Source organism: Schistocerca serialis, chromosome 5, assembly GCF_023864345.2.
Source record: "Schistocerca serialis cubense isolate TAMUIC-IGC-003099 chromosome 5, iqSchSeri2.2, whole genome shotgun sequence".
Classification (NCBI taxonomy): domain Eukaryota; kingdom Metazoa; phylum Arthropoda; class Insecta; order Orthoptera; family Acrididae; genus Schistocerca; species Schistocerca serialis.
In genome coordinates, this window is record NC_064642.1 from 60,635,025 (window position 1) to 60,648,495 (window position 13,471).

The 13,471-nt window shown below is 40.5% G+C and overlaps 1 protein-coding gene across 3 annotated transcripts in view; it reads left to right on the plus strand.

The window, feature by feature from the left end:
* LOC126481174 (cactin) overlaps positions 1 to 13,471 on the plus strand; it is a 165,355-nt gene that overhangs the window by 125,084 nt on the left and 26,800 nt on the right. For all 3 annotated transcript variants that reach the window (XM_050104744.1, XM_050104745.1, XM_050104746.1), the window contains exon 8: positions 11,090 to 11,312. In XM_050104744.1, the coding sequence (XP_049960701.1) occupies positions 11,090 to 11,312 (223 nt within the window). The remainder of the gene's footprint in view (positions 1 to 11,089; positions 11,313 to 13,471) is intronic.

Below are 13,471 nucleotides of genomic sequence, written 5' to 3' on the forward strand. Positions count from 1 at the left end.
ATACATTTCTGTCCTGTGAACTGAAAGATGATCGGTATTGCATCTTAATGAATGATTAATCTGGGTAAACCACAAGGCCACTTGCATGGAGTCTGAGATACAGGCTTTATATTCATTGCACAACTTCCATGTATTTCTTGAAATAGTTCTTTGTGATTTTGCAAAATGCAGAACTGTCATTGCCAGACATTACAGGAAATTCTATGGATTTAACATGCACTGCATAACTCAGTATTGTTTGGTTGACATGCTGTTGGCGAGAAAGTATCTTGTTTCCTGTGACCAGCAGTAATTTTGACACTGTCCTATAGTCAAGGCAGATGTGAACCTTAACTGAACATTGCTGTAATAGAGTCCCTGTAATTATCTTCAGTGCTTCCTCATGCTGCACTTATCGAGTTGCTAAAAAAGGACCAGGCTAATACCGTGGTGTGTGAAGACCATTGCCAATTCCCTGGGGGGTCTCCTCTCTTCTACCCTCATCAACACAGTGTAATTATGTCTTTATTATACCACATTTGGCCCCAATTCCCACAAGGACACCTTCTCTTTCTGCACAATTTAATAACAACGGTAATTTAGCTTTTGTCTGTGGACAAACAAGACCTATGACAGTTTTCTGGAATTGCATGCAGTTTTACACAGCAGAGTGATTATAGTAGAATCTGAAAAACACAGTCATGTTGTACTGTACACAGTTTGATATATGCTTCAACGATAGACCTAAACACACCAGGAAGGGAAAATGCCAAACACTGAAAGAGGGAATGGCTGTATGGATTACAAGGTAAAAAATATATTTTCTGAAGGAGTTGGCATCTTTTCGATCTCTACAGAGCACAGTACAGCTCATTGTGCAGTAATAAAGTTACAAATTCTACAATCTACACTACTGGCCATTAGAACTGCTACACCAAGAATAAATGCAGATGATAAATGGGTATTCATTGGACAAAAATATTATACTAGAACTGACATGTGATTACATTTCCACGCAATTTGGGTGCATAGATCCTGAGAAATCACTACCCAGAACAACCACTTCTGGCCATAATAACGGCCTTGATATGCCTGGGCATTGAGTCAAACAGAGCTTGGATGGCATGTACAGGTGCAGCTGCCCATGCGGCTTCAACACATTACCACAGTTAACCAAGAATAGTGACTGGCATATTGTGATGAGTCAGTTGCTTGGCCACCATTGACCAGATGTTTTCAATTGGTGAGAGATCTGGAGAATGTGCTCGCCAGGGCATCAGTAGAACATTTTCTGTATCCAGCAAGGCCCGTACAGGACCTGCAACATCCGGTCATGCATTATACTGCTGAAATGTAGGGTTTCGCAGGGATCGAAACAAGGGTAGAGCCACGGGTCATAACACATCTGAAATGTAACATCCACTGTTCAAAGTGCCGTCAATGCGAACAAGAGGTGACTGAGACATGTAACCAATGGCACCCCCATACCATCACGCCGGGTGATACGCCAGTATGGCGATGATGAATACATGCTTCCAATGTGCGTTCACCGTGATGTCGCCAAACACAGATGCGACCATCATGATGCTGTAAACAGAACCTGGATTCATCTGAAAAAATGATGTTTTGCCATTCGTGCACCCAGGTTTGTCATTGAGTACACCATCACAGGCGCTCCTGTCTGTAATGCAGTGTCAAGGGTAATCGCAGCCATGTTCTCCGAGCTGATAGTCCATGCTGCTGCAAACATTGTCGAACTGCTCATGCAGATGGTTGTTGTCTTCCAAACGTCCCCACCTGTTGACTAAGGGATGGAGATGTGGCTGCATGATCCATTACAGCCATGCGGATAAGATGCCTGTCATCTCGACTGCTAGTGATACGAGACCGTTGGGATCCAGCACAGTGTTCTGTATTACCCTCCTGAACCAACCGATTCCATATTCTGCTAACAGTCATTGGATCTCGACCAACACAAGCAGCAATGTCACGATACGATAAACCGCAATCATGATAGGCTACAATCCGACCTTTATCAAAGTACACATTTCTGCTCCTTACATGAGGCACTACAACAACATTTCACCAGGCAATCCTGGTCAACTGCTGTTTGTGTATGAGAAATTGGTTGGAAACTTTCCTCATGTCAGCACATTGTGGGTGTCACCACCGGTGCCAACCTTATGTGAATGCTTTGAAAATCTAATCATTTGCATATCACAGCATCTTCTTTCTGTTGGTTAAATTACATGTCTGCAGCACATCGTCTTCATTGTGTAGCAATTTTAATGGCCAGTAGTGTAGTTTACATGTCTACACAATAATGGTAGACCATGACTTTCTTGACTTAATTCAAGACTACTAAAAGGCCTCTTCTACTCTGCAGTTAGAGTGAGGCCTTCTGATGTCACCTGTTCACATCTTCAGAGTGGCGAGTTACATATTTAACTTTTGCCTTTGTTTTACTAGCAGTATAGTTCTTAAATTCTGTGTGTGTATTTCTACTTAATAGGTTGAATCTCGCATTTTTAGCTGTAAGTGTAAATTCAGGCAGTCTGTAGCATAGTTTTCATTTATTCTGAACAGCCAGCTACACAGCTCATTAAGGCATCAGCATCCATTCATGACACATCAGAAGGATAGCAAGTTGCATAGGTAGTTTTCTGTCTGCTTTTATAGTTTACTCCTTCAGTTTGTTTTGCAAGCATGAGTGTGATGGTTGTATGCTGTGTGCAGACACAGGAGGAGCTGGCCACAGTTTGCAAATGGCTGAGTGCTCTTTTGGCTGTGGTCAGAGACCTTCAGGCTGCTGTCTTGGAGTGTAGAGGTGGTGGAAAATGTGGCAAGTCCCCCCAGTGTTGCCCATTTTCCCCGTGGGCTTTGCTGCCACTGCACCTTCCAGTTTACTCGATACAGTGGATCCTCCCTCACAGCAGGCTGAGTGGCATGTGGTAATTACATTTGGGTCACTTGAGTTTGAGTAACAAACCTTGAGCAGGATCTGAGCAGGCACACATGGATAGGGGTTTGCTAGTTATCAGGAGCTCAAACACTAGGCACGTTATGGAGCCCCTTAGGAAGATAGCATTCAGGACTGGAAAGAAAGCCACTGTGCACTCAGTATGTCTGCCGGAGGGCTTCATCTGGGATGTGGAAGCGGCCTTGCCTGCAGCTATTGAGGTGCAGGGTGCATTTGTCTGCAACTTGTGGCTCATGTCGACACCAACAATGCCTGTACATAGGTTCTGAGGCGATCCTCAGTTCATACAGGCACCTGGCAGAGGGGTGAAGGCTGCTGGCATTCCGCAAGAGGTGCGAGCAGAGCTCACGATTTGCATTGTTGTTTCCAGAGTTCGGGGCCCTTGGTGTGGAGCTGAGTTGAGGGTCTCAACCAAAGGCTTTGTCTATTAATGACAGTCTTGCCTGCAGATTTCTACATGCGTTTTATTGGGTGGGGCTTTGTAGGACTCCCCTTGATAGATCAGTGGTGCACTACAAAAAAGAAACAGCTACTTGGGTAGCAGAGTACTTCTGGAGTGCACGTGGGGATTTATTGGGCTAGGTAGTAGTTAAAGGTACTCTGATGAATACTTGCCAGTCTATACACAAAAAGAGGAAGTCAGACCGTGTTCAGAATAAAGACACTTTTGACTGTTAAAATTTTATCAATGAATCGTCAAACTATTTGTAACAAAGTTTCCGAATTTGCTGCCTTCCAGGAGAGTTCTAGCACTCAAATTATTCTTACCATGTGAGGTGGTGCAATGGTTAGCACACTGAACTCAAATTCAGGATTACGACAGTTCAAACCCACGTCTAGTCATCCCAGTTTAGGTTTCTCATGATTTTGCTAAACCACTTCAGGCAAATGCGAACATGGTTCCTTTGAAAAGGCACAGTCAACTTCCTTCCCCATCCTTCTCTAATCTGATAGGCCGATGAACCCACTGTTTAGTCCTACCCCCCCCCCGTCCCCCCCCCCCCCCCCCAAATCAACCAACCAAATTATTCTTGGGAGTGAGAGCTGGCTGAAAGCTGAAGTAAAAAGCTCTGAGCCATTTAGCGAGCCATGGAATGTATATCAGAAAGACACATTAGACACCATAGCAGGGCGAGTGTTCATTGCAGTTGACAAAAATATTCTCTCTGTCAAGGTCAGAACTCAGTGAGGCAGTGAAGTTCCCTGGTCATGTGCAACAGGTATAGGTGAAACCAAGTTAATTGATGGATGTTTTTAGCGAGCGACCCATTCTACTTTGACATTTCTAGAGTCATTATAAGAAAGTTTGCGGTCAGTGGCAAGTAAATACCCAGATCTTGTAATATTAGTTGGAGGCGATTTTAACCTGGTGAGTACAGTGTGGGACATCTGCCTTGCAAAGTGCTTTTGAACACATTTTCTGAAAACTGTCTCGAGCAGCTAGTTGCACGGCCCTCATGGAATGGAGATATCTCAGATCTTGTAGCTACAACTAGACCAGCCCTTATCGACAGCATCAGTATAGAAATGGGAATTTGTGATCATGATCAGGCAAAGGTTATTAGAGATACGTACATATGTAAAATGATCAATGCATGAAGCATACAACAACTATCACCATCATACATTAGCAGAAGACCAGACCAAGAACCCGAGAAAATTCTGGTTGTGCATAAAATCTTTAATTTAAGGCTTCCAGTCCGTCACTCATTGACTAGTGTGGTGTGTAAATTAAAGATAACAAAACAAAAGCCAAAATTTTAAATTTCGCATTTAAGAAATCATTCACACAGGAGAATCATACAGTCATACCGTCTTTTGACCATTGAACAGACTCGTGCATGGGCAACGTTGTGATAAGCATTTCTGCCATAAAGAAACAATTGAAAAATTTGAAAACAAATAATTTGCCAGATCCAGATGGAATCCCAATCCGATTTTACAAAGCGTACTCTATGGCAGTTGCTTTGACTTGGGGCCCATTTTGTGGAAGCAGAGATCCACTCTCTTCAAAATGATTGCATTCATTAGTTAACTTTGCATTTCAGAAAAGATAGAAATTGTACTATAAAAATCGATAAATATAAATAAAACAATTGTAATTTTATTCACTTTATTTATATTGCTAATTTCATATCATCTACATCTGCAAGTACATGTAATTTTGGAACCAATTTAATGATACAAGTTTATTCAATCATACTTTTGTATATTTTTTTGAAATCAGGACTATGATTGCTTGTTGATATTTTCATCACAGCCTGAAAGTTAATGTCTGTCAAAGAGCATCAATATTGGCTCTTGTTGATCATCAAGCTAGAAAAACTTTGCTGCCAAATATTTTTAGACCCAAATATGGAGAACATTTCGTCCAGCAAATTTCTCCATACTTGGACTTTTTCAGCTTACAAAAATTTGCAAAAGTTAACTAATGTCACAGAGTGAAACATTCTTTTCACAGTGTGATCTGACTGCACATTGATAATTTCAAGCTGCAGCTCCTTAGATGCTGTGTCAATTTAAGCAGTGACAGAATGACTTAGTTTTCCTAAAGTCCTGAAATATTCTTGTGAACTCTTCCTCCAAACTCCGCAGATGGTCTCTGATCTTAGCAGAAACAGTTTCAGGCACTTTCTGTTTTCCTAATAGAAGGAAATGATGAAAATTGCCTTCACCTGCTTGCCTTGCACACACAGCCAATTTTGCTTTGAATTATTTTACATGCATCCACATTTAGTGTCCAAACAACCACTTTCCCTGCAACGTTACAGTCAATTTCTCAAATATCTATGCTGCAAACATCATCTCATACCTCCACTCCTCACATCCTATTTGTGTAACAAAGTCATGAAATATCTCCTTCAAGTCCGCAAATAACAGGATTTCATTCTGCAGTGCCCACACTCTTTTTAACACTTTGCCCAGGCTTAACCACCTCACACCATTGTGGTAAAATATGTTTTCACACTCTGCCCCCATTTCCTCAAGCAGAGATCGAGCTGTCAATGGTGGAGTGCACTTGCCCTGATTATGTTCACAACCCCGACAACAGGAGTTGTCCAGGAGTCCATTGCAGCTTTACAAATGCTCCCCTGATGCAAAATGCAGCAAAAAGACATGGTAACACTGTCTGTGCCTCGTGCTTGCAGCACATTTTTTAAATGCTCTACCATATCTACATTTTTCTCACTGAAAGCTCGGGCACCATCTGTTGCAATGCTTACCATTTTGTTCCATGAAAGCCATCTTCGTTTAGACAATTCACAGTGCGCTTTAGGATAAGTAGTTCTTCTCTGATGATGAAATTTTCATTAATACAATGGCTAAAAATGAGTAACTCTGCAGCATCTTCATTATCAGTGCTGCCATCCACAATGAAGGGAACCAAACAAAATCTTTGCTCGCAGTATTCAGCTGTTATGTGGGTTCACACTACAGTTCTACTTTGCAATAAAAGGCTTTCAAATTTGCTTCTAACAGTAGGACACAATATGCTTGGATTCATTGACATACTCCGCCAAATAAATTCACAATCCAGGAAAGGCTTGTAGCATTTGGTAAGATTATAGGTTAACCTGAAACTTGCTTCTGTAGTGTTATTTTGAAGTGTTGATTGCTTTGTCAGTAATGGTTGCTTTGTCAATAATGGTTGTTGCTTCTTCAGTCTTTTCTCATACTACTCAGCTTTTATTTTGCATTCTTCCTTGGAAAGTTTGGAGCTAGAGTTGAAAGTTTCATTTCTTTACATCGTTGCGGACTATACCCCCTGAACTTGGTTGCTGTTTCATGACACAATAAACACTATTTTATTCCCTGTATCAACAAAGAAATATGTGTGTATCCATTCTTCATTAAACACACGACATTCATCACTGATTTTGCGTTTTTCTGGTGGGTTCATAATTCCACTAAAGTTGGAAATTTATATGTTTACTGTTTCACAGACAAAATGGAGATAAACCAGATCAACTGAAAAAGCCCTGCATGTCATACTATTCAAGCAAACTTTGTTGGTACTCAGTATGGTGGCTGATAGGAGCACTGAGTGTCAACTTGGTTTGCATGAATAGTATCTGTGCCGAGCAAGCATAGTCACATGGCAGTCTTGGAGGAAATCTTCGGTCACACGCGAGAAGGAAATCTCAGTTCAAGGCGGGTTTTTATTATTGACTTGGCAGGCCAGACAAAAGCCATTAGTGGACCTTTTGAGGGAAGCTTTTTCCCCACACCTGCTTTACGGTATTGGCCCCTTACTGAGCTTGCATTTATTGTGAATTTCTTGCCCAGTGCAAAGTCCCAAGTGACTGGAAAAAAGAGCAGGTGACTCCTGTATATAAGAAGGGTAAAAGAATGAACCCACGAAATTACACACCAGTCTCTCTAACATTGGTTTGCTGCAGAATCCTTGATGGTATTCTCAGTTTGAATATAGTAAATTTACTTGTGATTGAAAAGATCATCATGGTTTTAGAAAGTGTTGCTCATGTGAAACTCAGCTTGTCCTTTTCTCACATGATATAGTGCAGCCAGATTCCATATTTCTAGATTTCTGGAAAGCATTTGACATGGTGCCCCATTGCAGACTGTTGAGTAAGGTATGAGCAGATGATATAGGTTCCCAAATATGTGAATGGCTTGAAGACTACTTAAGTCATAGAACATAATATGTTGTCCTTGATGGCGAGTGTTCGTAAGAGGCAAGGGTATTGTCAGGAGTGCCCCAGTGAAGTGTGATAGGACTGTTACTATTTTCTGTATTCATAAATGATCTGGCAGACAGGGTGAGGAGCAATCTGTGTTTGTTTGCTGAAGATGCTGCAGTGTATGATAAGGAGTTGAAGTTGAGTGACTGAAGGAGGATACAAGATGACTAAGACAAAATTTTTAGTTGGTGTTATGTGTGGCAGCTTGCTCTAAATGTATAAAATTGTAATTTAATGGGAATGAGTAGAAAGAAGAAACCCATAATATTTTGATACAGCATTAGGATCACGAAGATAAAGAACAAGAAATTAGTCCTCATGCTACTACTACTACTACTAGTAGTAGCAGTAGTAGTAGTATAGGGTACCTTCCGCCATGCACCGTACAGTGAGTTGTGAAGTAAGTTTGTAGATGTAGATGCAGATGTAGAGTTTGGTTTTGGGAGGTTTCATGCAATCATCTGGGTAGGTACTTTACCTGGATTATGGTTTACCTAAAAAATCCAGAAACATAGCTTTCAAAATACATTTATCCAACATTAAACAAAATTGAGAGATGAAAATAACACAATACATTGATTAAAATGATTAGTTGTGAAGCTTTGTAAGTAAAGGAAGCATTACAAATAAGGACAATGTTGAATAAGTGTTTTGCACTTTATGTCCTCTTCCACCACTCTGAGGAGTATTAACCAAAGGTATTTTTTGCTGATTGCTTTTGTTGATAGCCAAGACAATTTTCTCAGTCATTCTGAATATTTTTCTTATTTTCCTATTTCAAATTTTTTGCATTCCATGGCTACAAAACATTATTGATATATGAATAAAAATATATTTTCTGAATATTTATAGTAAGGAAAGTTCAGGCAGAATGTAAATAATTTAAGAGTAATGTAATGGAAGGAAACATTCCACGTGGGAAAAATTATATATAAAAACAAAGATGAGGTGACTTACCGAACAAAAGCGCTGGCAGGTCGATAGACACACAAACAAACACAAACATACACACAAAATTCAAGCTTTCGCAACAAACTGTTGCCTCATCAGGAAAGAGGGAAGGAGAGGGGAAGACGAAAGGAAGTGGGTTTTAAGGGAGAGGGTAAGGAGTCATTCCAATCCCGGGAGCGGAAAGACTTACCTTAGGGGGAAAAAAGGACAGGTATACACTCGCACACACGCACATATCCATCCACACATACAGACACAAGGCTTGTGTCTGTATGTGTGGATGGATATGTGCGTGTGTGCGAGTGTATACCTGTCCTTTTTTCCCCCTAAGGTAAGTCTTTCCGCTCCCGGGATTGGAATGACTCCTTACCCTCTCCCTTAATACAGACACAAGGCTTGTGTCTGTATGTGTGGATGGATATGTGCGTGTGTGCGAGTGTATACCTGTCCTTTTTTCCCCCTAAGGTAAGTCTTTCCGCTCCCGGGATTGGAATGACTCCTTACCCTCTCCCTTAAAACCCACTTCCTTTCGTCTTCCCCTCTCCTTCCCTCTTTCCTGATGAGGCAACAGTTTGTTGCGAAAGCTTGAATTTTGTGTGTATGTTTGTGTTTGTTTGTGTGTCTATCGACCTGCCAGCGCTTTTGTTCGGTAAGTCACCTCATCTTTGTTTTTATATATAATTTAAGAGTAAAGTAGACCAATCACCGAGTAGCAGAAGTGTTGATCTGTCAACAGGCACACACAATAGAGATAGAAAACTTGCTGGCTTTTGGAAAAAATTTTGTACCGAACTTGAGTGTGTACACACACACACACACACACACACACACACACACACACACACACTGTACCAGCTAAAGCCCTGGAATATTTTCTAGGCGTATATTCAAACTCGCTTTTGTACTACACGTATATAATTGAGGATGTAATTTCAGATCATTAATTAAAAAATGTGACGGGAATAATCATATTGGCAATAATCAAATATACTTACCGTCTAAGTATCAAAGTACTTACCTTAATAAAATAAAAACACATTGAGTAGATAACTGCCACTCCTATATTTGGTATATTCCCTGTCAGCTTTAATTCATTGTGCACAGCACCTTCTGAACTACACTGAATCAGTTAAATAAACATTTCAAATATGTAATCTTGCCCACTCTTGGATAAATTTCTGTAGATGCCTGTGTTAAAGCAGATACCTTTCTAATGAATCTATGGCTACTAACACATCTTTTCCTGTAAATTGGTATTTTCTTTACATTCAATTACTCTGAATGGGAAAATCTATAGGACAGATAAAACATTTGTAGTGACAAGCTCATCATGTACTTGAAACTATGATTTTAATATAATGGAAGGAAACATTCCACGTGGGAAAAATTATATATATAAACAAAGATGAGGTGACTTACCGAACAAAAGCGCTGGCAGGTCAATAGACACACAAACATACACACAAAATTCAAGCTTTCGCAACAAACTGTTGCCTCATCAGGAAAGAGGGAAGGAGAGGGGAAGACGAAAGGAAGTGGGTTTTAAGGGAGAGGGTAAGGAGTCATTCCAATCCCGGGAGCGGAAAGACTTACCTGAGGGGGAAAAAAGGACAGGTATACACTCGCACACACGCACATATCCATCCACACATACAGACACAAGCAGACATATTGTGTCTGTATGTGTGGATGGATATGTGCGTGTGTGCGAGTGTATACCTGTCCTTTTTTCCCCCTAAGGTAAGTCTTTCCGCTCCCGGGATTGGAATGACTCCTTACCCTCTCCCTTAAAACCCACTTCCTTTCGTCTTCCCCTCTCCTTCCCTCTTTCCTGATGAGGCAACAGTTTGTTGCGAAAGCTTGAATTTTGTGTGTATGTTTGTGTTTGTTTGTGTGTCTATCGACCTGCCAGCGCTTTTGTTCGGTAAGTCACCTCATCTTTGTTTATATATATAAACTATGATTTTAGCTTCGTATGATAAAATGACCAACTGGTTTAGATTTAAGACAGCATTGTTTTATGGAACTAATGTAATGACATAGCATGAAATAATGGCAAGAAAATATAAAGAAAAATTATTTAATACTGTCCTTTGTTTTTTGAAAGAAGCCATTAAGAGCACTTTAATTCTTACTTCCAGAATAATATGCTGACAGGAGTTATCTTCATAAGTATTCTTTAGCAGTACTTCCCCACAAGCTTGAGCAGCATACACATTGATGGAGGTTAAATTAATTGGCACTCAAAGAATGTCCATGTGTTTGGCTTCTTATCATATTCTTATTGAGTGACTAAAGTCCAAACTGTTCTAGAAATTACGAAAAAGAAAAAAATCTTTTTCCTGACAGTGATTATTATTGCAGATATATTTCATGTTTTTAAACATAAAATTTTGCTGTCGAAAGGAATAGAAACCTAAGTTTCTAATTAATTCATTTGCATTCATGGAGGTATTAAAGTATGCTGTACTTTCAGCACATATGGCAAGAGCAAGGTTACGTGACAGACATCAGGAGAATCTGCGACGCAAACTCGAAGTACTAAAAGCTGAACAAGGTGTTGCCGCAGGTGCATCTACAGAAGATGATACACAGGGATCAGTGACGATCAAGGAGGAACCTGGGACAGATGGCCACAGCCACAGTGATATCAACAGTGCACAAGACTCTCAAGCCAGTGATGAGGAAGTAGATGATGGGTATGTGCATTTACAAATGCCTGCAATGATGACATCCATATTTATGAAAATATTTACTACACAAGAGCACACATAGGATCTGAGCTGAAGTGAAGGAGACTCGACTTAATTTTGTGACGTATGGTGATATAGGTTTGAGATTCCATGACAAATGGTTCTGGATACACTAACTATTAGTCAGTATCTCGTATACATTCTATCATTATAAAAACTGATATCACTGTCTGTATGGTGGGACATAATGTCAATTCAAGTTTTGAAGATTTTTTTTTTTTCCCCTTCTCTCCAGGGAATGGGATTTGCTGGGGTGGGGGGGGGGGGGGGGGGCTGCTGGCCTCCACTTTTTTCCATGATAAAGTAGGACGATTTAGAATTCCTTTTGTTCATCATTCATGAGGGCATTTTAGATCTAATTAATCAGATACAGTCTGTGGATCTGAAATAAAGACTAGTTGAACAGTCATGGCTTGTGTGTGTATGAACTGAGCTGAGAGAGAAAGCTCTCAAGCTATATGTGATGTGTAATTTTCCTTTTTATCAGTGTGTGCTATAATCATCATCAACAGAAACATCATAACTATTTAATTTCTTCTTTCCCACTAAATCCTCTTTATAGACAATGGTAAAATATGGCAGATATCCTCTTTTAAAACGGAACACAAACAAACAGTTTTGAAAAAAAAAAAAAATTTTTTTTTTTGCAGTAATCAGTTTCAATCAGTTTATGACCATCTTCAGACCTCGTACTGAAATATGAACATAGAATGGATTTAGACGTATGTGTGAAAATAGTAGTGACGTGTGAAATACATCATATGTAACGAATAATAAAAGAAGAAATTATACGTATGGTGGAAGGTAGTGGAGGTGAACAGAGCATGTGTTACCACTGCCTACCATCAAGGGTATAATATTTTCATATAATATTTGTTATTTTGAAATATTTTGTAAGGCACTACTATTTTCAGACATCTCTCTAAATCCATTCTATGTTCATATTTCAGTACGAGGTCTTAGGATGGTCAAAAGCTAACTGAAAGTGGTTACCACAAAATAAATATTTTTGCATCGAGACTCTTTGTGTTCATTTTTAAAATACTTTGACATATTGCTGTTCACCACAAGAAATCTTCACACAAAAAAATTACAGCTAGCCTCTTCTTCAGAGTCTTCACTATATGCCAGTAAACTGTACAGCACCTCTTGCACACACCTTCAAATGTCTTCAATTAGGTTTTGACTCCTCTCATGTTTTTAGTCTCTCTCCCTCCTACCTTCCATCTCTCTGTCCCTCCCTTTCTCTCCCCCTCCCCCTTTCCCCCTCCCCCTTCCAGCCTCACCCCCTTCCACTCTCCCCCTCTCTCCCCCTCCCCCTTCCACCCTCCCCCTCTCTCCCCCTCCCCCTTCCACCCTCACCCCCTTCCACCCTCCCCCTCTCTCCCCCTTCCACCTCCCCCTCTCTCCCCCTTCCACCCTCCCCCTCTCCTCCCCCACTCGCTCTACTTCCTTCCTCCTCCCTCCCTCCCTCCCTGTCCCGCTCTACCTCCTCTCCATCCCTTCCTCCCCTCCCTCTCCCTCTCCCCCTCCCCCTCCCCCTCCTCATCCCTCTCCTCCTCCTCCTCCTCCTCCTCCTCCTCCTCCTCCTCCTCCCCAATTCTTCTTAAATTATTCCTCTCATCCTCCCCTTCCACTGCCATGTACCATAAACTACATTAACTCTGGACATAAATTCGTGCATTTATAACTCTATGAAAAGAACATCCTATTTGCCTGGGCTATTTAGAAATATCTTTGTGGACAGACATGATTTTGTGCTGTGCTGGAATTTATAATTTTCAGTAAATCCTCGTTAAGATGCAAACTTTTGACTCTATTACGTTCTGAAGTATGCTGCCATAATGTGTAGTAGGTTTTAATTATTTATCTCACTTTTTAATGTTTCTATGGATAGTAATAACACCAGCTTACAAAAATGGACAATAACTGTATTGATACTGATAGCACAGTAACTACCTGAAATGTTGCAGCTGTAGTAGAGCTCATGTCAACATGAAAAATTTCCACAATGAGCCTTAAACTATTGGAACCAGACTTCTGTTGAGATCAGCAAAAAGATTGCAAATCCTGCTAACAGGACACTACATTAGATGAAGAGACGC